The sequence below is a fragment of the Schistocerca serialis genome, chromosome 1, assembly GCF_023864345.2.
Source record: "Schistocerca serialis cubense isolate TAMUIC-IGC-003099 chromosome 1, iqSchSeri2.2, whole genome shotgun sequence".
Classification (NCBI taxonomy): Eukaryota; Metazoa; Arthropoda; class Insecta; order Orthoptera; family Acrididae; genus Schistocerca; species Schistocerca serialis.
The window spans coordinates 92,696,074-92,721,294 of record NC_064638.1 but is presented as its reverse complement, the minus strand read 5'-3'; the positions used below and the strand labels follow the sequence as shown (position 1 = coordinate 92,721,294).

Sequence of the window (25,221 nt, the reverse complement as noted above, 5' to 3'; positions counted from 1 at the left end):
TAACTACACACAAGATTCGCAATAATATATGGATTCTGTTAATAAAAAAGTAATGAGTGGCTATCAATTAGGAAACTCCACTGCAGGAACTTTTGACTGAATTTGTCATTAGCACATATCTAAGATATCATGTGGATTTCTTGAGTTTTTGTACTAATTATAATATGGCACCTGGAACTGTGTAGTGAAATGAACAGCAAAGACAGTAAAGTGCAATCTATTATGAAACTTTTATGTGTGCAATATGTATGAGATATACTACAGATCAAGCCCTGGCTAACCATACAGTGTCATACTTAACAAATGACTGACAGATTTCTCCTAATAAGATGTTTGCTGCCAGCTGATGCTGGAATGCTAAATTAATCAAACAAAATAAAGTGACTCAGTCCTTCAAATTTCACCATGATCCTCAGTGGACATATATATAACATTTAGTTGACAAGCAAGTTATACACGTAGAAACCAACAAACTGATGAAGAAATTGCTCTCAGGTTCTCAGAAAAAAAAGCCTGAACTGTATTATTTTTCTCGACAATAATGCAGGCTCTCTCTATGTTTGATTGCCACATTCAACTGCGGCAATGGACAGTCTTGCCCTCTCTGGAACTGTTTGTACCCAAGGGACGACGACCAGCAGTGCACCCCTCCAAGGTGCCTAACAATACTTTCGCCTCTCCAAGGGTAGAACTGTGGTAAAAGTAGTGTCAGTCAGTTCAGTTATCATAAGCTCAGGGCCCCCGTACCATATATATTAAATGGCAGTTATGTATTTTTTTAATCATGACTATTAACTTAATTGTTAATAATAAGTGACTATTTAACACACTATCAATCTTGGCAATCCAAATGGATCCAAAGCACTGTACAGTCGTTCTAAATTCCTGGTCCTCTGGTAACAGCTAGAGTTTACATTTTCACCTGCAGGCACTAACATCATGCTGCCAACAGTGTGGCACAATATTTACGCAAATGAGTGTTATAACGGTACAGCCTCCCCAGGACTAATATGAACTGTCCGATACCACCTTTTTTTTATATGTATCTGGGTAGTTATCGGATAATTCAGTGCTTCCTAAGGTCTTGTATGTGTGTCTTCATATATATCATCCAGTCCTATTTGATAAAAAACTCGATATTCATTGTGAAGGCGTGTGGAATGTTCTGGAAGGACGTGCGTTGTCATAATTATTGTTGTCATTAATAAAATTATGTACATATACTAAATTAAGTAACTAATCAAGAAATTGAAGTAATAAGTCCTTAGCAATAAATAATGAGAGACTGCAGAGATGTTAGCATGAAAAATCAATGCTTCTAATTAACAAAATGGTAATCTAAAAATACGGTAACAGAAGACCTCACTATCTTGAGAAACTGCTTAAAAGTTATTACCAAGTGATGTATTTTCATTTGTTAATTATTTTTATGTCTTCCTCTGTAATTAATATACTTTGTAATTACATTTCTAATTAACTCTCCAAGTGCTTACATCTCACAGTTTTCCAATTCCCAGAATTTGATGCCTTATGTGTGCATTTTATGTATGTAATTGGATAAAGCACGAGCTCTGTGCTACCATTAAATGTTAGTAACCAAATCCAAATTGTAATTAATTACATAACTAAAATAATACAAGAGACATTATTGCAATTAAAGTTCAGTATGATGTTCTTATGGAAAACTACAGATATTACTATAAAAGATTGTCATTCAATATTGTATTTTATACCTTATTCAGCCGTAACATCAGTTTTTTTTTACATTTTGTAAATTTTAATTGTAGCATCAAAATTGTACAAAATTAATAATGCTTTATTTTGTAAGTTAGTGTTAGAATTCTATATAAAGTGATGCAGCAATGCTGTGACAAGTCAGTTTTGAAGTTACTTTTGGAAATCAAAGATGTCAGTGAAATTTGTCCATGTTTTGTTTACATGATGAGTGTGCAGTTTGGATGTCAATTAATGTGAATAAATTTTGTGAAGCATGAAAATTTTGCATTCGTCAGTGGACCAGGCAGAAGAAATTTAAGTTAAGTAACAGTCACATGAATCATTACAGTGTGACATCCTACATACAACACATGTAATGCCACACGTGGCTTCTTTTATCTCATTTAAAATAATAAATATACCTATCTGAAATAATAGCCAGGAACACAATGGTTGTAGTTACCATGGCTATTTCATAAAAACAGAAGGGCCAAAAGGTATTCACCATGTAAAAGGCAAAGATGATGTGCCTGTTGCACACAGCTTTGCGGGGATTACTTCTAGTAAGACCTCTTTCATCTGGAAGCCTTGAAATTTACTTCATTAGTACAAAAATTGATTCGCTGCTGACACCAACTCAACCTCATGTTTTAAATTCATTTTAAAGACTTATTCTACATTGAACTAAAATTGAACACAATATGTAATGAATGGTCTGATATCATCACACAGTGATCAAAGAATTTTAATAACTTTTGGAAGTAGCTGGTTGGAGTGAATGTTTAATTCCTTTTTCTTTCTCTTTTTTACTCATTCATTAGCTCTTATGGACAACTGTGGTTTCAGTTCTGCATCAAATGGATTCATCTTCTATTTAGTATGCCATCATTTCTTCTTCCCAGCAATGGAGCACTGTTTTAGGTAATATTTATTAGATATTTTCCATAAACCAATGCAAATAATGTTTGTAATATCTCACCTTTTCTTCTAAGCTCTTGATTTCCCCCTACTTACCCAATCATGCACATGCTTTGCATCTAATGAGTTAGTCACAGATGGGATGTTAAACTATAATCACCCTTCTTCTTACATTTCACCTCAAAAACCTTAACCTGGATTCTGTTTCAGTCCTCCTCTTATTACCTACTGACATATAGACAGAACATTACAGCCATTGCAAACTTTAATTATTGTATCTTTCCTGGTTATTTTGACCAATGTTACACAAACATGGTCTAAATTTTATAGATAACAGTCAATAATTATCTCTAGGAAGTATGAGATGCAGCATTCCACAAAGTTGAATTGACTGACTTGTTTAAAACTAATGGTTCCAAAAATTAACTTGTATTGCCCTAGTGAGGATTCTATTAAAAGTATGATTAGGGTTTATTTTCCAGCCAGCAACAAGGTAGTGACAGATGGAAACTAGTTTGGATTGGAGACTGATGGGGGTAGAAATCAGGCATATCCTTTTCCAAGAAACCATCTCAGCATTTGCCTTGAGCAATTTAAGGAAACCACAGATAATCTAAACATGGATTGTCAGAAGGATAGTTCGACTGTCATCCTCACAAATATGAGTCCAAGATGAGAAACATTGATTTTAAGTATAGGGATTACTGTATAATCTCATATATCAATATATAATCTTATATACCAATATATAATCTTACATATGAAGCTCTCATTGTTGAATTTCTAGCTGTCTGTTATCAATACTTGATCATCTAAAGACATGCGAGCTGAAATAATAATACAATTTAGGTATTTAACTTTTATCTATGACAACAGGAGCCTGCACACTGATTCACTTATTCATTCCCATGCTGCTGTGGTCTTCAGTCCAGAGACTGGTTTGATGCAGCTCTCCATGCTACTCTATTCTGAGGAAGCCTCTTCATCTCTGAATAAACTACTACAACCTTATTGGCCTCCCTCTACAATTTTTACCCTCCACACTTCCCTCCAACACTTAATTGGTGATCCCTCAATATCTCAGAATGTGTCTTAACAACCAACCCCTTCTTCTAGCCAAGCTGTGCCACAAACTCCTCTTCTTGCCAATTCTATGTAATAGCTCCTCATCTAATCTTCAGCATTCCTCTGTAGCACCATATTTTGAAAGCTTCTATTCTCCTCTTGTCTACAGAAAAGACTTCCTGATACTTAAATCTATACTTGATGTTAGCAAATTTCTCTTCTTCAGAAACACTTTCCTTGAGATAGCCAGTCTACATTTTATATCCTCTCTAATTTGCCAATCATCAGTTATTTTACCCCCCAAACAGCAAAACTCATTTACTACTTTAAGTGTCTGATTTCCTAATCTAATTCCCTCACCATCACCTGATTTAAGTCCACTACATTCCTCTACCCTCATTTTCCTTTTATTGATGTTCATCTCCTCCTTTCAAGACACTGTCCATACAGTCCAACTGCTATTTCAGGTCCTTTGCTGTCTCTGACAGAATTACAATGTCGTCGACAAACCTTGAAGTTTTTATTTCTTCTCCATGGATTTTAATACCTGCTCTGAATTTTTCTTTTGTTTCCTTTACTGCTTGCTCAATATACAGATTGAATAACATTGGGGATAGGCTACAACCCTATCTTACTCCCTTCTCAACTACTGCTTCCCTTCCACGCCGTTCGACACTTGTAACTGCTAACTGGTTTCTGTACGAATTGCAAATAGCCTTTTTCTCCCTGTATTTTACACCAGCCACCTTCAGAATCTGAACGAGAGTATTCCAATCAACATTGTCAAAAGCTTTCTCTAAGTCTACAAATGCTAGAAACATAGGTTTGCCTTTCATTAACCTATCTTCTAAGGTAAGTCACAGGGTCAGTATTGCCTTGTATGTAACTACATTTATACAAAATCCAAACCACTCTTCCCTGAGGTTGGCTTCTACCAGTTTTTTTCATTCGTCTGTAAAGAATTTGTGTTTGTATTTTTCAACCATGACTTGTTTAATAATTCAGTAATTTTCACATCTGTCAACACCTGCTTTTTTTGGGATTGGAATTATTATATTCTTCTTGAAGTCTGAGAATATTTCACTTGTCTCATATATCTTGCTCAACAGATGGAAGAGTTTTGTCATGGCTGGCTCTCCCAAGGCTATCAGTAGTTCTAATGGAATGTTGCCTACTCCTGGGGCCTTGTTTCGACTTAGGTCTTTCAGTACTCTGTCAAGCTCCTCACGCAGTATCAGATCTCCCATTTCATCTTCATTTACATCCTCCTCCATTTCCATAACACTGCCTTTAAATACATTGCCCTTGTATAGACCCTCTATATACTCCTTCTCCTTTCTGCTGTCTCTTCTTTGCTTAGAACTGGTTTTCCACCTGAGCTCTTGATATTCAGACCAGTGGTTCTCTTTTCTCCAAAGGTCTCTTTAATTTTGCTGTAAGCAGTGTCTATCTTAACCCTAGTGATATATGCTTCTACATCCTCACATTTGTCCTCTAACCATCCTTGCTTAAGAATTTTGCACTTCCTGTTGATCTCATATTTGAGAAGTTTGTATTCTTTTCTGCCAGCTTCATTTGCTGCATTTTTATATTTTCTCCTTTCATCAGTTAAATTCAGTATCTCTTCTGTTACCCGAGGGTTTCTACTAGCCTCATCTTTTTACCTCGGCTGCCTTCACTATTTCATCTCTCAAAGCTACCGATTGTTGTTGTTCTCTATTTTTTTCTCTTGTATTTGTCAATTGTTCCCTAATGCTCTCTCTGAAACACTCTACAGCCTCTGGTTCTTTCAGTTTATCCAGGTATCAACTCCTTAAATTCCCCTCTTTTTGCAGTTTCTTCAGTTTTAATCTACAGTTCACAACCAATAAATTGTGGTCAGAGTCCACATCTGCCCCTGGAAATATCTCACAATTTAAAACCTTGTTCTACAATCTCTGTGTTACCATTATATAATCTATCTGAAACCTTCCAGTGTCTCCAGCCTCTTCCACATATACAACCTTCTTTCATTATTCTTAAACAAAGTGTTAGCTATGACTAAGTTATGCTCTGTGCAAATTTCTACTAGCTATCTTCCTCTTTCATTCCTTACCCCCAGTCCATATTCACCAACTACATTTCCTTCTCTTCCTTTTCTTACTACTGAACTCCAGTCCCCAATGACTATTAAATTTTCATCTACCTTAACTATCTGAATAATTTCTTTTATTGCATTGTACATTTCTTCAATCTCATTATCATCTGAAGAGCTAGTTGGCACATAAACTTGTACTAATGTGGTAGGTGTTGGCTTCGTGTCTATCTTGACTACAATAATGTGTTCACTATGCTGTTCATAGTAGATTATCCACATTATTATTTTTTATTCATTATTAAACCTACTCCTCCATTACCATTATCTGATTCTGTATTTATAACCATGTAATCACCAGACCAGAAGTCTTGTTCCTCCTGCCACCGAACTTCACATATTCCCACTATATGTAACTTTGATATATCCTTTCCCTAAATTTCTAACCTATCTGCCTGATTAAGATATCTGACATTCCTCACTCCGATCCATAGAATCCCAGTTTTGTTTCTCCTGGCAACAACAGCCTCCCGAGTATTCCCCACCCGGAGATCCAAACGGGGGATTATTTGACTTCCGGAATATTTTACCCAAGATGATGCCATCACCTTTTAACCATACAATAAAGCTGCATGCCATCGGAAAAACTTACAGCTGTAGTTTCCCTTTGCTTTCAGCAGTTTGCAGTACCAGCACAGCAAGGCCATTTTGATTGATGTTACAAGGTCAGCTCAGTCAATCATCCAGACTGTTGCCCCTGCAACTACTGAAAAGGCTGCTGCCCCTTTCTGGGAACCACACGTTTGTCTGGCCTCTCAACAGATATCCTTCTGTTGTGGTTGTACCTATGGTACAGCTATCTGTATCACTGATGCATGCAAACTTCCCCACCAAAGGCAAGGTCCATGGTTCATGGGGAAATCCCATAGGGAGAATCTTTAGGAACATAGAATGAGTCAAGTCACACATAATAAAAAAGAAACAGCTCTTAGAACTTAATCTTTACATCGTGTTAACAATAAACTTTCGTAAAACTATACCTAAACTGATCAATACTATGCTTCCTCAGTTAGGAGCTGTTTATCTTCTATTGTCAGCTTAATATCTACTTGATGACAATGGAATTTTTCAGAGAAAAACGACGTTCATCACAATCAGAAAGCGCAGTAACAATGGAGTAAACACTGTTCTATGAAAATATAATCAATAAGAGTCTTGGTATCTTGCTGTATATAAATTGCAAAATAAACTACTGTCAGATTTTAAGAGACAAAAAAATTTTTCACCCTATTTTTTTCTGTCAGAATGTTTTAAGTACTCTGTTATGAAATCTCCACAAACTATCAACTATTTCTGCTTCTCTGACAGGTAACTCAACAATGACTCAATTTCTCACAAATAGCAGAAAGTTTCCTAGTGTGATTTTCTGTAACAGATCACGAGCATCATTTCTACGTTCTAATGAGAGTGTCTATCCCAGTATGCCAAGAGTCTGGGGAGGAGGACTGCAAGCAGATGGACATATCCCACTTATGGATAACAGTGCAATATTGGAAGACTTGAATTTCCTTGACTGTACCAAACCTGAACTATGGATCATTTATGATGGGTACCCTTCTTCCATGAGTCAAATTTTCCACTTTATACAACAAATGGACATGACTGTATCTACAGATAAATGTCGTAGAACACACATGGTAAAACCTGCTGAAAGATCACTAGAGGGTGGTGAGAAGATGATTTATGGTCTGGGTATTGTTTTCATGAGATTCCCTATTACTAGTAATCTATATGGAAACAATCTTGATCTATTTGCTCATATGTTAATCCTCAGATATCATATTCAGTTGTGCAATACTGTCTTCTTTGGCAAGGCTGGGATCTCCCAGAAAGATACCACATAACTGTAGGTCCCCACAAGTAACTAAGATTATTATCCTTGTTAGAAAGTACCTCCCTGGCACTCAACTTCCAGAATTTTAATCCACTTAAAAGTCAGTAAGATCACCATAGGATTCCATTTTAAATAGTTGCTGGAGGGTGAATTTGTAGGTTGTTATATTAAGTGGTAATACTATTATTGCTATAAAATGAAAACTCTGTATTATGGCATGTTTAAAACTGTGTACTACATATCATGTGTAAAGCAATGAATGAGGCAAATAATGTATGTAACTAACATTTGCACTAACCCAACTCAGCAGCAGAACATTTAAATACAACTAAATAACTACATGTTTAATCATTGGTAAACTAATACTTACTCGTATAAAAAAGTACACCATAAAAAATATATTGAACGCTAAATCTATTTGCTGTGTAATATTGTTGCTCCATTTTTGGCATCTTTCCACCACTTCACTGCAACAGAATGAATTAAACAACATTAGATAGCAATAAATGTTTCTTCAAGTATTTAGGATTCTTTCGTAAGCAACAATCATGTCATAAACAACCACAGTTAGCATAAAAATGTACAAACCATCAAAATATTTCATATTATAATTACACTGATACACAAATTCTACAGAATGACTGCAAACTGTTATGTAAATTGCTAAACCAAAACATTAATAAATTTATATAAAATGTTTTGTTTGTGCAATAAAGAGAAAAAGAAGGAATATTCAGTTTTAATGTGTTACCTACAATAAATACCCAAGGAGTACTTCAAAGTTTTATCTGCCACAGCGAAAAATCAAATTGTACCATGAAACTTGGTAATAGTGTTAATACCTCTCTACATCTCCCCATTCAATGTGACATTCCCAACAATGGAAAGTCGGGTGGGAACATCAACAAAATTATGAAAAGATGGCACAGATAGCAGTCATGTGCTTGCTTGTATGAATGTGTGTGTCTTCCTTTCCTTTCTGAGGGAAGATTTGAGCAAAAGCTCAATTTGTAATAGTCTTTTTGTTGTGCCTGTCTGCAACTCAACATCTCATCTTTACAGTGAATGAAAATCTATTCTTTTCATGGCATTATTTCCAATTATGGATGACTTAACAGATACCTTCATAGTAGCCGACTGAATCTCAGATGTTCAGGAAACATATCATCTCAAAAATCCTAGTCATCTTTCTGGAACTGTCTGCCATGCAGTTTCTTCATCCAAGGAAAGAGGAATAAGTCAGTTGGTGCCATGTTAGGAGAATATGGAGATGGGGGAGGGAGACAAAATTTCATAGCCTACGATGCATCATGTATGATTGTGTCCAATGGAAGATGAGCATGGGCACTGTCGTGAAACACAAATGTTCACTTATGACAGCTTCCTGTGACAGCTTTCCATACTCTCATTAGGAGATTTCAGCACTATGCTCCTGTGACAGTTTGCCCCTTAAGAACATAATTTGTTGCACCACACCATGGCAGTTAATCAGCGTCTACATCTGCATGAATACTCTACAATTCATTAAATTTGGTGGTAAGTTCCTATGGGACAAAACTGCTGAGGTCATAGGTCCTTAAGCTTACACATTACTTCATCCAACTTTAAATTAGTTTAACGTATGTTAAGAACAACGTGCTCACCAATGTCTGGGGGATGATTCAAACCTCAGACAGGGTATCTACAATTCACACTTAAGTTCTTGGCAGATGGTTCATCAGACTACTTTCAGGCTATTTCTCTACCGCTCCATTCTCAAAGAGCACACAGGAAAAACAAAACCTTAAATCTTTGCACGCAAGCACCAGTTTCTGTTATTTTATTATGATGATCATTTTTTCCTATGTATGTATGAATCAACTAAATGCATCCCGTTCCGAGGAGAAAGTTGGTTTCACCACAGTGAAAAAGTCTTTGTTTTAATGATTGCCACCCCAACTCATGTATCATGTCCATGACACTATCTCCTTCATTTTGTATTAATACAAAATGACCTCCCCTTCTTTGAACGTGTCCTCTAACAATCCCACCTGGTAAGGATCTTGTGCTGCACAGTTTGGTCTTCAACTTTTTTAGCAGTAGTGAATCCATATTTTTCCACTATTGCTTTCACTTTGTCATCTTGTGGTCATAGTGATACACCCAGTACTTGTCCACTGTGGTTATGCGGCTTAAGATTGGCCAGACACAGCTGCAACATTTCCGCTGCCACTTTTGATTGGTGAGCCTTCCGAATGATTGTGAGCATTTGTGTATGGTGGGTGACATTTGTCATGTTCAAAATATCATATAAGCTATTAAAAACTAATTCATGAATGATTGTCACTTTTACACTACCACCTTGATTGTGACACTCCAATCACTGAGCATCAGGTCATCCACATCTTTAGTGGTTCCAGATTCTTCACAGATGTGACTTGCACTTTGTTTTTCATCGTTCAGACTTATCTGACCAAAAGTATCTGCACCACCTAACCACAATGTCATATGACAATTATTGCTGTACAATTTCCACCAACTCAGCATGGATTTTTGCAGCGCCATTCCCTCCACATGAAGAAAACAAATAACCACATTATACTCCATTTTATCAATAGGCTGTGCAATTTCAGTTTGGCAGTGTGTTATGATACTGTAGCACAGAGATTTCAGTGTGTACCAGGATGGCAGACATGTGCATGCTAATGAATGAATAACATAGGCCAACAATGGAAAAACTTTTTTGCTGCAAATACCTTATTCTGATGATTTTTAGGGTGGGAAATCCAAATATAATACTTAAAAAACTGTATCACCCACCACTTCTTCACATTTTACAGTTAAATTTATTTATTTAAAGAATTTAACAGCTTTTACATAGTTAAAATAATTTAAAAAGGAGCTTTAAAGAATGTAGATGACGTTGGTAGTACTGCTGAAAAACATTTGCTGGCAAAAAAAGGTAGATTCTATTTTTGTTAACAGATGGTGTTTTGTTTACTGTAAACTAACCTCACTTTCCAGTTTCCTGTATATGTGCTCAATATAATGTCTAATCGTGGTTGTAAAAACTCTGCTGACAGTTTTTGTTATATCTGTGGTGAATTTGTGATTGAAACATTACAGACTTTGTGAAAAAGGTTTATCTATCATACTTTGGATCTAAACTTGGTGTTCAAGATAAATCTTGGCCACCGCATAAGGTATGTTGTGTGTGAGCTCACCATCTTCAGCATCATCGACAGGACTGACTGAGGACCTTTGGTACAGAGACGAGAGGAGGGTCTGAATCAGAGGCTGAGATGGTTCTGCGACCGTGCGGGTTGCAGATTCCTCGACTTGCGCCATAGGGTGGTGGGGTTTCAGGTTCCACTGGATAGGTCAGGAGTCCACTACACACAGCAGGCAGCTACATGGGTAGCAGGGGTTGTGTGGCATGGACTGGGTGGTTTTTTAGGTTAGATGGCCTTGGGCAAGAACAGAAAGGGCAACAACCTCAAAGGGTGTGGGGCAAAGTCAGGAGATGCGAGGACCAAGCAGCAATCGGTATTATAATTGTAAACTGTCGAAGCTGTGTTGGTAAAGTACCAGAACTTCAAGTGCCGATAGAAAGCACTGAAGCTGAAATCGTTATAGGTACGGAAATCTGGCTAAAGCCAGAGATAAATTCTGCCAAACTTTTTACAAAGGGACAGACGGTGTTTAGAAAGGATAGACTGCATGCAACCGGTGGTGCTATGTTTGTCGCTGTTAGTTGTAGTTTGTCCTGTAGTGAAATATAAGTGGATAGTTCTTGTGAGTTCTTATGGGTGGAGGTTATAATCAACAACCGAGCTAGATTAATAATTGGCTCCTTTTACCGACTTCCAGACTCAGAAGCATTAGTGGCAGAACAACTGAGAGAAAATCTGGAATACATTTAACATAAATTTCCTCAGCATGTTATAGTCTTAGGTGGAGATTTCAATTTACCAGATATAGACTGGGACACTCAGATGTTTAGGACGGGTGGTAGGGACAGAGCATCGAGTGACACTATACTGAGTGCACTATCCGAAAATTACCTCGAGCAATTAAACAGAGAACTGACTTGTGGAAATAACATCTTGGACCTACTGATAACAAACAGAACTGAACTTTTCGACCCTGTAAGCGCAGAACAGGGAATCAGTGATTATAAGGCCGTTGCAGCATCCCTGAATATGGAAGTAAATAGGAATGTAAAAAAAAGGGAGGAAGGTTTATCTGGTTAGCAAGAGTAATAGGAGGCAGATTTCAGACTACCTAACAGCTCAAAACGAAAATTTCTGTTCTGACACTGACAATGTTGAGTGTTTATGGAAAAAGTTCAAGGCAATTGTAAGATGTGTTTTAGACAGATACGTGCCGAGTAAAACTGAGGGATGGGAAAAACCCACTGTGGTTCAACAACAAAGTTAATAAACTACTGTGAAAGCAAAGAGAGCTTCACTGCAAGTTTAAACACAGCCAAAACCTCTCAGACAAACAGAAGCTAAACGATGTCAAAGTTAGCGTAACGAGGGCTAAGCCCATCAGTGTGGGATCCATATCAGGTCAGGTTGACAGAGGAGATAGAGATGATCCAAAGAAGAGCGGCACATTTCATCACAGGGTTATTTGGTAAGCATGATAGCATTATGGAGATGTTTAGCAAACTCAAGTGGCAGACTCTGAAAGAGAGGCACTCTGCAACGTGGTGTAGCTTGCTGTCCAGGTTTCGAGAGGGTGCGTATCTGGATGACGTATCGAATATATTGCTTCCCCCTACTTATACTTCCCGAGGAGATAACGAATGTAAAATTAGAGAGATTCGAGCACGCACAGAGGCTTTCCAGCAGCTGTACTTCCCGCGAACCATACGCGACTGGAACAGAAAAGGGAGGTAATGACAGTGGCACGTAAAGTGCCCTCCACCACACACCATTGGATGGCTTGCAGAGTATAAATGTAGATGTAGATGTGTGTTGAAGATCTGAGAAAAAGGTCCAAAAAGGAGAAAAAAGCGTTTAGATTTGCTGTTCCTATGATACGGAGGGAGCCAAGGAATCATTCCGATGATTGCTACTTTTGCAGTGTTGATATTACTGGTCATAATTCGAAAAACAAGAAGGTAATATGCTATCCTAACCTTCCATCCATCATCCAACCAGTAGGGAATGGTGTAGATTTGCCAGTTCCTGAACCACCAGATGATTTAAATTCTGTTCCAATGGAAGTATTTTCTGATGTACAATGTGATTTAGATGAACCACATGATGAATTCCATTGTAATACAGAGAGTCTAGAGCCCAAACTGTTTACTCAGACCGAGCTTACCAATTTGGTTAGGGATCTTGACTTAACGAAAGAAAACGCTGAATTTCTTGGCTCTAGATTAAAAGAAAAGAAATTATTGGCAGTTGGAACCAGCATATACACATACAGAAAGAAAGAGCAGCAATTTTCCAAGTTTTTTTGACAAGAAGGTGATTTAGTATACTGCCCAGACATTTCCAGTCTGATGAATGAGTTTGGCATTGAATACAAAAAGGAAGGCTGGAGGCTGTTTACTGATTCATCCAAAACTAGTTTAAAGGCTATTTTATTACACAATGGTAACATGTATACATCTATACCTGTTGGACATTCTGTACATATGAAAGAAAGCTATGAAAACCTAGAAATAGTGCTAAATAAAATAGGCTATTCTGCTCATGGTTGGATGATATGTGGTGATGTAAAAGTAACATGCGTGCTCCTTGGTCAACGAGGTGGCTTTGCCAAATTTCCACGTTTCTTGTGTGAATGGGACAGTAGGGCTAGGAATCAACACTTGTGCAGAAAGAACTGGCATGTGAGAGAGTCTTTAAAATCTGGTGAGAAGAACATTCTACACAAAACCCTTGTAGATTCAAAAAACGTATTCCTACCACCTCTACATATAAAGTTAGGCCTAACGAAACAGTTTGAAAAGGCTTTGCCTGAAGATGGACCATGTTTTAAGTATCTCTACCAAAAGTTTCCACACCTTTCAGAAGCTAAACTAAAAGAAGGCGTCTTTGTTGGACCTGACATTAGAAAATTGATGTTTGATGTTAACTTTGATTCCACAATGACCTTAAATGAGAAAGAAGCATGGGTATCATTCAAGCAAGTCATTACAAAGTTATTAGGACATGTAAAAGACCCAGAAAATGTTTCTATGTTAAAGAAATTAAACTTTAGGATGTTCAATGAGCCTGAAAGTTCACTTTTTGAACAATCATCTTGACTACTTCCCAGACATTATGGGAGATGTTAGTGAGAAGCAAGGAGAGCGTTTTCACCAGGACATTAAAGTGATGCAAAAACACTACCAGGGCCGCTGGAACACCAACATGATGGGGGACTATTGTTGGTCACTTCACCGACAAGTTCAGCAAGCGACTTATCATAGAAATGGCTCTGAGCACTATGGGACTTAAAATCTGTGGTCATCAGCCCCCTAGAACTTAGAACTACTTAAACCTAACTAACCTAAGGACATCACACACATCCATGTCCGAGGCAGGATTCGAACCTGCGACTGTAGCAGTCGCGCGGTTCTGGACTGAGCGCCTAGAACCGCAAGACCACCGCGGCCGGTGACTTATCATAGAAAAAGCTCCACAAGAAGCTTCAAAGGGAAAGGAGAAAGAAAATGCAAACCAATTCCAGCTGACAAGTGAAACCTCTATCAACACATATCATTTTTTTAAGTAGCTTACTGTATATACAAACCATGCTTATGTTGCAACAAAGCGTTTCATTAATTTCCCTGTTTACTGTGTAGCATAGGATTTTTATACTATACAGTAAAAAGCATACTGCTTGAAAACTATGGGTGATGCAAAAAAACTGAGGCTATATTTGGATTCAGCTCATAAAAATCTATAATGATCAGCTAGCAAAGTAAAAAAAAAAGGTTTTTTTAAAAAAAAATTCATCGGCCTGTGTAATAAATTACATAGCACTGTGTTCTTTTTTTTTTTCTTAATAATTAAAATTCTATGAGCACCCCTCATAAGTTCATAAATATGGATCATTATTACCTGTGTTCCCAAACCACTATGGAGATATCATTGGTTGGTTGGTTGGCAGAGGGAACAAAACTATGGTAATAAGAAGAAAAAAATAAGAGAAATAAAATATAATTATTAGGCAGTAAATATAAACTAACAAGATTCAACATTTCTGTGGATTGAATGTTAATACAAATGCAATTAAAAAGGTAGCACATGCTAATAGGAGGAGAAAAGTATAAATCAATTAAAAATGAAATACAACTGGGCATATAAAAAATATACTCTTCAAGCAGCAGCAGGAGAAAATATATACAAACGTTAAAGAATTAGCTTTCAGAGCTGGTGCTCCTTCTTCTGACAGATAGGTTGAAGGGGAATGAAGAGTGATGAAGGGAAAGGGCTATTGAAGTTTAGGAAATGGCAAGACTTCAGAAGAGTCACCCTGAACCACGGATCATGGGAGACATAACGGACGAAATGAGACAGAAAGACTTATTGTTAGGGAATGCATTGGACAAGGTTTGAAAACCTCAGAGCTTAAAGATGGTAGATAGGGTAATAAGCAAGACAGAGATTCCTAACAAAAATTTGTGCATAAGTTAATAAGAGTGGAGAGTTAAGTGTGTTTTTTGTCATAGGGGTGGGATGGGAAGGGGATAACAGACAAGTCAGAAAATAAAAGCTTTGGAAAATTGAAGTGGAGCTAAGAATGGAATAGTTACTGAGCAGAAATGCTCAGACCACAGAAGTTAATGTAAATTAAGGCCAGGTGAGTGGCAAGAATCAAAGACATGTTCCAATGACAGTTCCCACCTGCAGAGTTCTGAGAAACAGGCATGGTGGTCACAAATGTCATGCAACAGGATGCAGTGTGTTGACAGAACACACCATCTATCTGCATCCATTCATCCTAACTGATAACTCAGTGGTAATCATGTTGCTGTAAAAGGCTGAATAACATTTACGTAACAGGTGATACACATGTGTCATTTCACAGGTGGCTCTCTGTTAGATAGTATATTTTTTGCCAATTACAGGGCTCGTATAGGTGGTAGTAGCAGTGTGTATAGAAGGACCATTGGGTCTGACCAGGATACTGTGGAGGTTGGGGTAGGGGAGGGGCGAAAAGCTATTCTGGGTGTGGTGGACAAAATGTCAGACAAAATACTAAAATCATGCCCCGAGATGAGGCCCAATCTGTCCGACATTTATTCACCACACCTACAATAGCTTTTCAGCACCCCTCTCCCTCAACATCCACAGTATCCTGTTCAGACCCTATGGTCCTTCTACACACACTCCTACCACCTACACCACCCCTGCAAGTGGCTAAACATATACTATCCAAAGAAGACCCACATGTGAAATGAAAACTGTTGTGTACCATCTGTTACATCTTTTACACTGGTATGACCACCACAAAGTTATCAGTTAGGATGGATGGATAGAGATAGAGTGTGTTTACTGTCAACACACAATAACCTGTTGCTAAGCAGGCCGACAGCTGTGACCACCATGCATGTTTTACCATATGTGCCATCTTTATTTTTCCCCTGCCACCAGTTTCTCAGAACTCCCCAAGTTGGAATTGGCATTACAACATGTCCTTGGTTCTTGCCATCCACCTGGCCTTAATTCACATTAATTTCTTTGGTCTCATGATTTCTTCTCAGTTACTATTCCTTTCTTTGCTCCCTTTTAGTTTTTCATGTATTTTATTTTGTGATCCATCACCCCTGCCACCTCTACCACATACAATGCACTTAGCTTTCTGCTATTATTAACTCTTGTAAGATGTTTTAGCAGTAGTTTCTCTCTTGCTTATTACCCTATCTTCCACCTACAAGCTCTCAGGTTTACAAATGTTGTATGGTGCAGTCCCCAACAATTAGTCTTTCCTTCTCATCCCGTCCTGTACGTCATCTCTGACCCAGGATTCTGGGTGACTTTTCTGAACTCTCCCATTTCCTTAACTTCACCAGTCCTTTTCCTTCATCCTTCGTCCTTTGCCTTTAACCATTTTGCCAGAAGAGGGAACCACTGGCACCAAAAGCTCATGCATTTCTTTAATCTCTGTATATATTTTCTCCTGCCATCACTTGGTGAGTAGATTTTTATCCAGCAAATTATTTTATGTTTTCAAAAGTTGATTAATTTAGATCAAAATGAAATCAAATATGAATATTAGCAATATTTAAAAGTGAAGAGGAGTGTCACCTTCCCAGATGCAAGGACGTAAACACTGCTTCACAGCTTTACAGAGGAAAAAATCATTTCAATCTCTGGTTTTCTCAATTTCTATAGAACTCTATAATCAAGAAAATGCTGAAGAAAGGAAACAGGAAGATTAAAATGTTGAGTTGCTGGACAGAAGAGAACTCACTGTAATAGAGAAATATGGAATAGCTCCATTTCTTTTGGTTAAGTTCCTAAGAAAAGACTACTGCTTTTTTTCTTTCTTCTACATACTTTACATTAGTCACCTGTACATCAAACATCAAAATTATTTTTCAAGTCGTATCTTTCAAAGGCTTACTGTTCAAAGTAGAATTTACATGTGTTTGATGACAACTGCACAAGTCTTTTATGCAAGATCTTTTTATTCAAAGAAATGATCAAACTTTAAGATTCAGAACAAATGCATGCACTTAAAAAATCAGACCCTTTTGATATTTGCTTTCTTTAGGACTGACATATCTCATTGAAAGGCTTCATTCTCTTCTAAATAGGGAGCATCTTGTCTTCTTCCTAAATTCTGTAACTTAGGAAATATTACTACTCAAAAATGTTGCTGCATAATTGTTCAAATTTTGGAATGTACACATTAGAAAATTACTGTATTATTATCCTATAGCCCTATTTTTCTATATTAAAAATGTAAATTTTTTACTACAAAATTCTAGAATTTTACTGGTTGGTTTTATTAGACAACGCAAGAGAAAAAATGTATACCTGTAGATCTGATCCAGAAAATATACCCTCATATTAATGCCATTTTATGCATACATACTCAATAATTAAATGAATTACCTTCAAAGTATTGCTTACAAATCTTGTATTTTATGTTATCTTATATAGGCCTAATTGCCCTGTTTTTAACTTTTTGTAAAGCCTTCCTACATAAGGGTTTGTCCTACCAAGGGTACTAAGTTCAAATCCCAATGACAACAATTGTTTTTACTGTATTATGCAGGAAAAGTGTTATATGGGACAACATGTTTATCACTTGCAAAAAGATTGTGTGGAGTTTACAGCAATGTCCTCTTGGCAGTTTGCTTTCACTTTTTTTTTAACTAATAAATCTGTAGAGTACATTTCTAGTTTCACAGAATATACAATCGGAACAGAAAAATAAAGAAATCACCGCATGAAACATCTGGAAGTAACAGTAATAGTAGTAGTAGTAGTAATAACAATAATAATACACATAATAAAACTAACAGTAGTAATAGTAAACAAAATAATAAGATTAATAATAAGTACATTATGTTCACAAATCAATGAAAACATGATCCCCCCCATACACACACACACACACACACACACACACACACACACACACACACACACACAAAGTGTCATTCATTCAGCAACAAAAATTTCACAATAATGGCTGCATATTTGTGCATACACAAGTTTCAAGGGGTCTGGGTTCATCAATGAGTTTAGCTATTATCCATCTGTGACAATGAGAATTATAGAAACGTGGTGAACACAACTGACTGTACATGAGGGACTGCAACTTAAAAAAATTATTCCATTGTTGCAGACTAATCTCTTCCTAAGAATCTTGAGCAGCATTTGACATTTTATGAATCAAATGCTTGCACATTCTGAAGAAATGAGGATCGAGGGGTAGACAAATGGAGGTTGTGTTTGCTGGAATTATGTGAATTGTGATTTTGTCTTCTGGTAGGTTATTTTGTACAAGCACGTCACGAAGGGCACTAGTGTCTTTGTGGGGCCTGTGAGAATCCAAAATTAGCAGAAGTCTCTCTCTACTGATTTGTTCCACTACCACTTCTTACAGAAATGTCCTGAACAGTTCTTTAGTCATTTTGCCGAAGAAATGAGAATAGACGATTAAATTTTGTGCTGGGAACATGGAGTGATGTGTATGAGCACTCAAAGAATGAGACTCTTTAAGGATGACCAACAACTTTGAAGCAAGTTTGCCCACCAAGCAATGGAAAAACTGTGTACATGTGGGTTGTCGCATGAATGGAGTGTACAATCCCTACAATACCTTTAGAATCTCTAATTGCAAGAGTGCGGCCACTGACATCTCCATGTTGCATCCACTTTCATCAGCATTGTAAATGTTTTCGTCTGTGTAGGCTGTCATGAGTGCACGAGTTGCTTAATGCCAGTTCTCTGCTGTTTTCTGGATGTTGTTTTTGTTGTGGCACTTTTTCACTTTAACAAAAGATTTGATTTTACAGCTCACAATATCATTTTTATGCTTCCAGTGCAAGACCCAACTGTAACTGGCATCAAATCTTGGGAAATTGAACTGCCTGGCTTTTGTTTTCACCCACAATTTGATGTCTACACCATGAACACATCAACCTTCCTGACGACTGTGTTCGAAGGTTTCCATCACATGCATTGTAATATGCTTGTACTTCTCCATCACAGACATTAACTTTTAATTTTGCCACTGCCATTTCCATTCATACAACATACACCATGCAGCATGTCTAGTGCAAAATCTCTTTTTCATCGCAGACATCATGTGATGCAAAATGTTAGGATTGGCTTCAGCTGCTTTTTGATGTTAAGTCAATATTTGAGCATTTTGATTTTCTCATTTCTCAGTAAAATACTGTTCTTTTCTCCTTCTGAAGTATTTTGTCATTTTCATTGCTTGAGGACCCTTCTGGCGACAATATCAAAGACATCAACCAATCCACACTTCACCACAAACTAACAATTCCACTCCATCCATTGTTTATGTTTATTCTGTGAAACTACAAATGCACTAGCTGCTTCATCATGAGTGATGTCTGTTCTGTCGGACATGTCCGATAGAACACCACACCCCTCTATACAAGTGCACTCTATAGGTTTGCTATTTTCAAAAAAAACAAAGCGAAAGTAGCTGCCATGAGGACATTGATGCAAACTCCAAGCAGCCCTTTTACATGTCATAAACATGTTGTCCCATATAATACTTTCCCAAATAATAGAGTAAAAAAATGTTATCATTGGGATTTCAACCCAGGACCCTTGGCATATGATCCTACACTCTACCAACTCATCCATGGAGGCCACAAGTAATAATTGCTCACAGATACACTTTTCCTGTGCTCTGTAGTGCTGGTGTTACTTTTAATTAATGTTTATTGTCATTCTGCTGGACGACAGCACATAGTAGGAACTAAATCAACATATGACATTTGGTATCAACCTCAGTGACATTTTATGGTTCGGATGTTAGCAGCACACTGCATTGCTCTTAATTCAAGTCCTAATACTGCTTTTGCTACCCAATTTAGGCATACACCTGAACTGAATAGATGTGGAAATCTGAGTATTCAGTACATTGCACTCAGAGCTTTTTGAACAACAAAATTTGGTGACTTGTGTGAGTCATAAAAATCTGTACAATTTTCTAGCACATGGTAGCTACAGGACTCTTCCTTGCCCCCTCCCCCACTTTTACAGGTAGGAGTTTTATCTACAGTAGCCCCTAAATATTTATTATTTATTTCTTAAAGAGGCATTAATCTTTCAGTTATTTATACTTTTACAGGTAAGAGTTTTATCTACAGTAGCCCCTAAATATTTATTATTTATTTCTTAAAGAGGCATTAATCTTTCAGTTATTTATATTGAAAAACTGGCATGGGTCACTATTTCTAATGTTTAGCTTTCTTTATAAAAGTTGCATTAAATTTTTATTCCCCACTTAAAAGATGACTTCCTTTTGTAAGTTCCATCTTTGATTGTTGTGAAGAAGTAACTGATGTCATCAAGATTGATGGTGACTTCCTGATTCACATTTTGTAACAAGTTATTTATACACAATATAAGTAATACTTCCCCAAGTGCTGACTTCTATGCAATAGAAGAGATGATGGATGGGTCCGCGACCACATTATCACACAACATTTTTTAACAGTAAGTGGCAAAGTGATGGATTGGGGGAGTGGGAATGAGTATCCAGCCAGTATGTAAGTAACAATTAGAGCAAGGCTGACAACCATATGAATAACACAATACAATCTCTATCTTTTGTAGTAATTTTCTTTCTCATTTTTAACTGTCAGTGGAGGTAAATGAAAATGGAAGTATAAGACGTACAGGTTGTGAAGATATGGAAAAGTCACTTTTTATTCTGGTTCATAAGATATAAAAAGAGCATGAACAAACTAACTTCTTAAGAAGTGTGACAAAACATGTTAAAAGCCTTCCAGAGGACTGACACAAACCTAATAGTTTTACTGCAGATTAAATGATGTATATTGAAATTCAAAAAATAAGAACAGAAAAGGAAATGCAACAAAAACTACGGAAAGTTTAAATAATAGTAATGGGAAGTGTTATCTAATTTTGGGTACCTTTATACATAATGAATGAGAACAAATTGATCTAATAAGTATTAAATTCCTTTGCAAAATAAATCAGCACCAGAGAAGTCAAAAATATGGAACAATCACATTTACAAGTCAAGTGATAATACTATATTTAGGACAACACTTATACAGAAAAGAAAAAGAAATCAGAAACAGGACTAGAAGAACCAACATAAAAGAGAAAATGAAATAACATTAGAAAGATGAGTGATTAGTAGTCCTAAATGCTTACCTGGACGCATCAATGAAGTAAATGATAAGTGACGCAATACTAAGTATGAACACCAACACCACCTGGAAGAGAAGAACCATGAGGTCAGCACCATGAGTAATGTTTCCAATAATTTATTAATGTGGAAGAAATATTATAAGTTGTATTTTACATAGATTTTTTGCTGCTTATCAAGACATGTTCGAAAATTACTCACAATATCCTTGTTAGTGAGTGAAAAACAGGTAACCATAAAACATGATACATCTATATTAACTCCACAGAAAAAGAATAAATGCATTTGTAAAAATACAGATATTATACAACAGTGGATCTTACTGAATGCTAGGGGAAATATAAAAGCATTGTACAGTCTAGCATGTGATCAGCATGTAAACCATGTGTGTAGATCCCAAATTCAGAGGTTCATATCCACTTAGAGCTCGAATAAAAGAAGTGTGTGACTGACAGACTGCAGTAGAAGAGCAACAGTTTTGCCAGTGTACAAACAGTTGTATCTGACAAGACTACATGGTGACTGAAAAAGAAACATCAGATTTCAATTGTTTATTACAAACTATGAAAGATAGAAACACATTGTGCATGTAATGCATAGATACCCACACGGATGCTATACCATACACTCAAGATGAACACCTTGTGTTGCTTCAGAATCATCAAAATGGTAGTCCATTTCATTCCACACATGAATCAACAGGTCCCTATTAATTAAATCTACAGCTTCACCAATTCGATTCCCAGCTCTTGAACTGTAGCTGCCATACATGGAACAAAGACTCTGTCTTTTATGCACCGCCACAGAAAAAAATTGCAAGGTGTGAGGTCTGGGAAGCCAAAAACAATTAACAAGATCTTGTTGTCCACCTCTTCTAATCCAACATTGTGGGATGGTACTTTTAAGCTAATGCCGCACCTCAAAGTGAAAATGACACGGGGCATAGTCACAGTTCCCTCTGCAAAAGAGAAAGGTCCATAAACACATCAGTTTCAGTGAGTCTCTTTCACGTTTGACAATGGCGACAAGATTTTGTGGCCTCCAAATCCTTACATTATGGTGATTTACTTTATCCGATAGATGAAATGTCAATTCATCTGTAAAGATGAGTCTTTCAGATAAAGTGTCCTCTGCCATATCCTGGAAATTGAAATGAACAATTTGTACCTTCTGTTGCGGGCATCAGGACACAATTGCTGGGGTCCATGAGGTCATATGACAAAAATATCATCAACGTAGCAATAAAAACAACTAGGTTCTGCAGGAGCTGGTCCAAGGCAATATCCTCAAAATGTTCTATAAAGAGGTTGGCTACAACTAGAGTGAATGGGTTCCCCATCACAAACCCCTCTGTTTGAAATATTCTCCATCATGTAAAAAATATGATGACATCAAGGGTATGTTTAAATAAATCCATGATGATGCTATCAAAGAGCCAGGACAGCAAGTCTATAGAGTCTGTGAAGGGGACACATGTGAATAGGGAAGCCACATCAGTTAAGCATAATATCTCCTTCACCAAGGAGTAGCAAAGCCTAGTTGCTTTTATTGCCACATCAACAATACCTTCTTCATATGGCCTCATGGACATAAGCTGGAAGAGTTTCTGGAACACATCACCATCATCCACAACCACATAGATTTCATGACGAAAGTAGAGAAGGATAGTTCCTTGCTGTTCCTGAATGTCCTCATCTGCCATAAACCTAACAGCTGTGTTGGGCACATTGTTTAGTGCAAGCCCACCCACACAGATCTGTATCTGCATGCCATCAGCTACTGCCACCCAGCACAGAAAAGGTCTGTTTTGAGGACCTTGGCACATCAAGCTGAAACCATCTCAGATGCCAAAAACCTGCCAAGGGAACTGAGCCACTTACATAAATGTTTCAAGGAAAATGGTTACAACAACAGATAAATTTTGCAAGCAGTTGTTTCACTTAAGCCACTCACATAAGCCACCAAAGTGGAAGGCCTTTGAAGAAGACATGAAAAAGATTGTATTTTTTACCATTTTGTGGCTCAATAATAAGGAAGATTAGAGAGCTCCTGCTGAGACATAAAATCGATATATCCTTCAGACACCCAGCAAAGATAAGGCAACTAATGAAGCCTATGAAAGATGATGTAATGCTCAATACATCTGGTATATTCAAAACAGCATGTGGATGTCGGTAGTTTTATGTTGGTCAGACTGTTCAAACTATTGACCAGAGCTGCATAGAACATGAGAGATGTTTCTGCTATCCTGAACATAGTCTGTACCAGAACATGTTCTGGAAAATGGACACTGAATTGTGTTCAACGAGACCTCTATTATTAAGCAGACCAATGGCTTCTGGAATATTATAATAAATGATGCAACAGAGATGAGAATACAGGAAACACCATCGATAAAGATGACGATTGCAACTGAGTATGGCCTGGGATCCCTTGATTGGGAGTTTAAGCGGGCGTAGAGGTCACGCGACCAAAGTATTACATATATGGGGCAGGACTGAGCACTAGTGATGATGCAGCCATACAAGCATGACAGTGGCATCTACATGACAGTGAACCACTTGGAAATAGCAGAGAAGACCTCTGCCAAAAGCTTGTGGGCAGGTAATCACTTGACGTGGCTTGAAACCCAAGAATATTTTATTAATGGATATTGCCACGAGAGCATGCATTCATACAAATTCCAATTGCTTGTATTACTTTTTATTTAGGGGCAATAAAAATTATCAGTAGTGTAGGACTCAAGAGATAAATAGGTTGGTATACAGGATTCCAAAAAAACAAATGTTGTGACAAACTTCTAAGGGAAATGGGGCACACCGTAAGGCTTGAGAATTTCATGGACACAAATGTCATTGTATACGACTAGGTGGTGCTGTACGCAAGAGTACAGGATGGGCAGATGAGCATTTTGTCAATAGAGCACTAGCCAGCATACGAGTATCATGGAACAGTATATGAATGGTCAGCTTGCAGAGATGTGTTTATTGTGTGGAATATACAGTGGATGAGCTACTGGACATATTTATTCAGAATGATTCCCAGACAGACATCAACTGCAACATAGTTTGTTTGCAAGTCAGTGACTGTTCAAGTCAGGCTGTACCTTTTACCACCGTGATTGAGTGCCACGAAGTACCATACCTTGCTGCAACCGGTTCTTCCTGGTTTGCTTGAAGATGTTCCAGCAAATGTGAGGTGCAGCATGTGATTCCAACATGATGGTATGCTGCTCATTTCGAATTAGCTGTTCATAGGCATTTGAATAGATCATTCCCACATCAATGGATTGGACATGGTGAACCAGTTCCCTCACCCCCATGTTCACTGGATTTATTGAGTCATGATTTCTTTCTGCAGGTTGCCATGAAATCTCTCATGTATCATGAGTCTGTGGAGTCCTAAATGGATCTTCTCACAAGAATGGTCTGTGTCGCTGTACAATCAAAGAAACGTTATTCAAGAATGTCTAGCAGTCAATGCTCTGTTGATGCCTGGCATGTGTGGTGTCTGATGGTGCAAACTATGGCCATCTGTTGTACTAATATAGCTGTATTCATGTCATACACCATGTGCAGTCATTCTGTCCAATACGTGTTTCAAATGGATCACACTCTTGTTTCCTTTCTGGTCTCCAACCTCTGCTACCAATTGAACTTGACATTAGCGACCATGGATTGTTATGCAATTTCCAATCCTTATAATGTGCCCCACCTCCCCCAGAAGT

At 37.4% G+C, this 25,221-nt stretch overlaps 1 protein-coding gene across 1 annotated transcript in view; it reads right to left on the bottom strand.

Annotated features, from left to right (window-relative positions):
* Positions 1-21,556, bottom strand: part of LOC126462459 (calcium-activated potassium channel slowpoke) — a 915,336-nt gene extending 893,780 nt beyond the window's left edge. The window contains exons 1-2 of the mRNA XM_050096074.1: positions 21,500-21,556; positions 8,038-8,134 (exon numbers count right to left, since the gene is read on the bottom strand). Of these exons, the coding sequence (XP_049952031.1) occupies positions 8,038-8,058 (21 nt within the window). The 5' untranslated portion in view covers positions 8,059-8,134; positions 21,500-21,556. The remainder of the gene's footprint in view (positions 1-8,037; positions 8,135-21,499) is intronic.
* Positions 21,557-25,221: the final 3,665 nt, after the last annotated feature.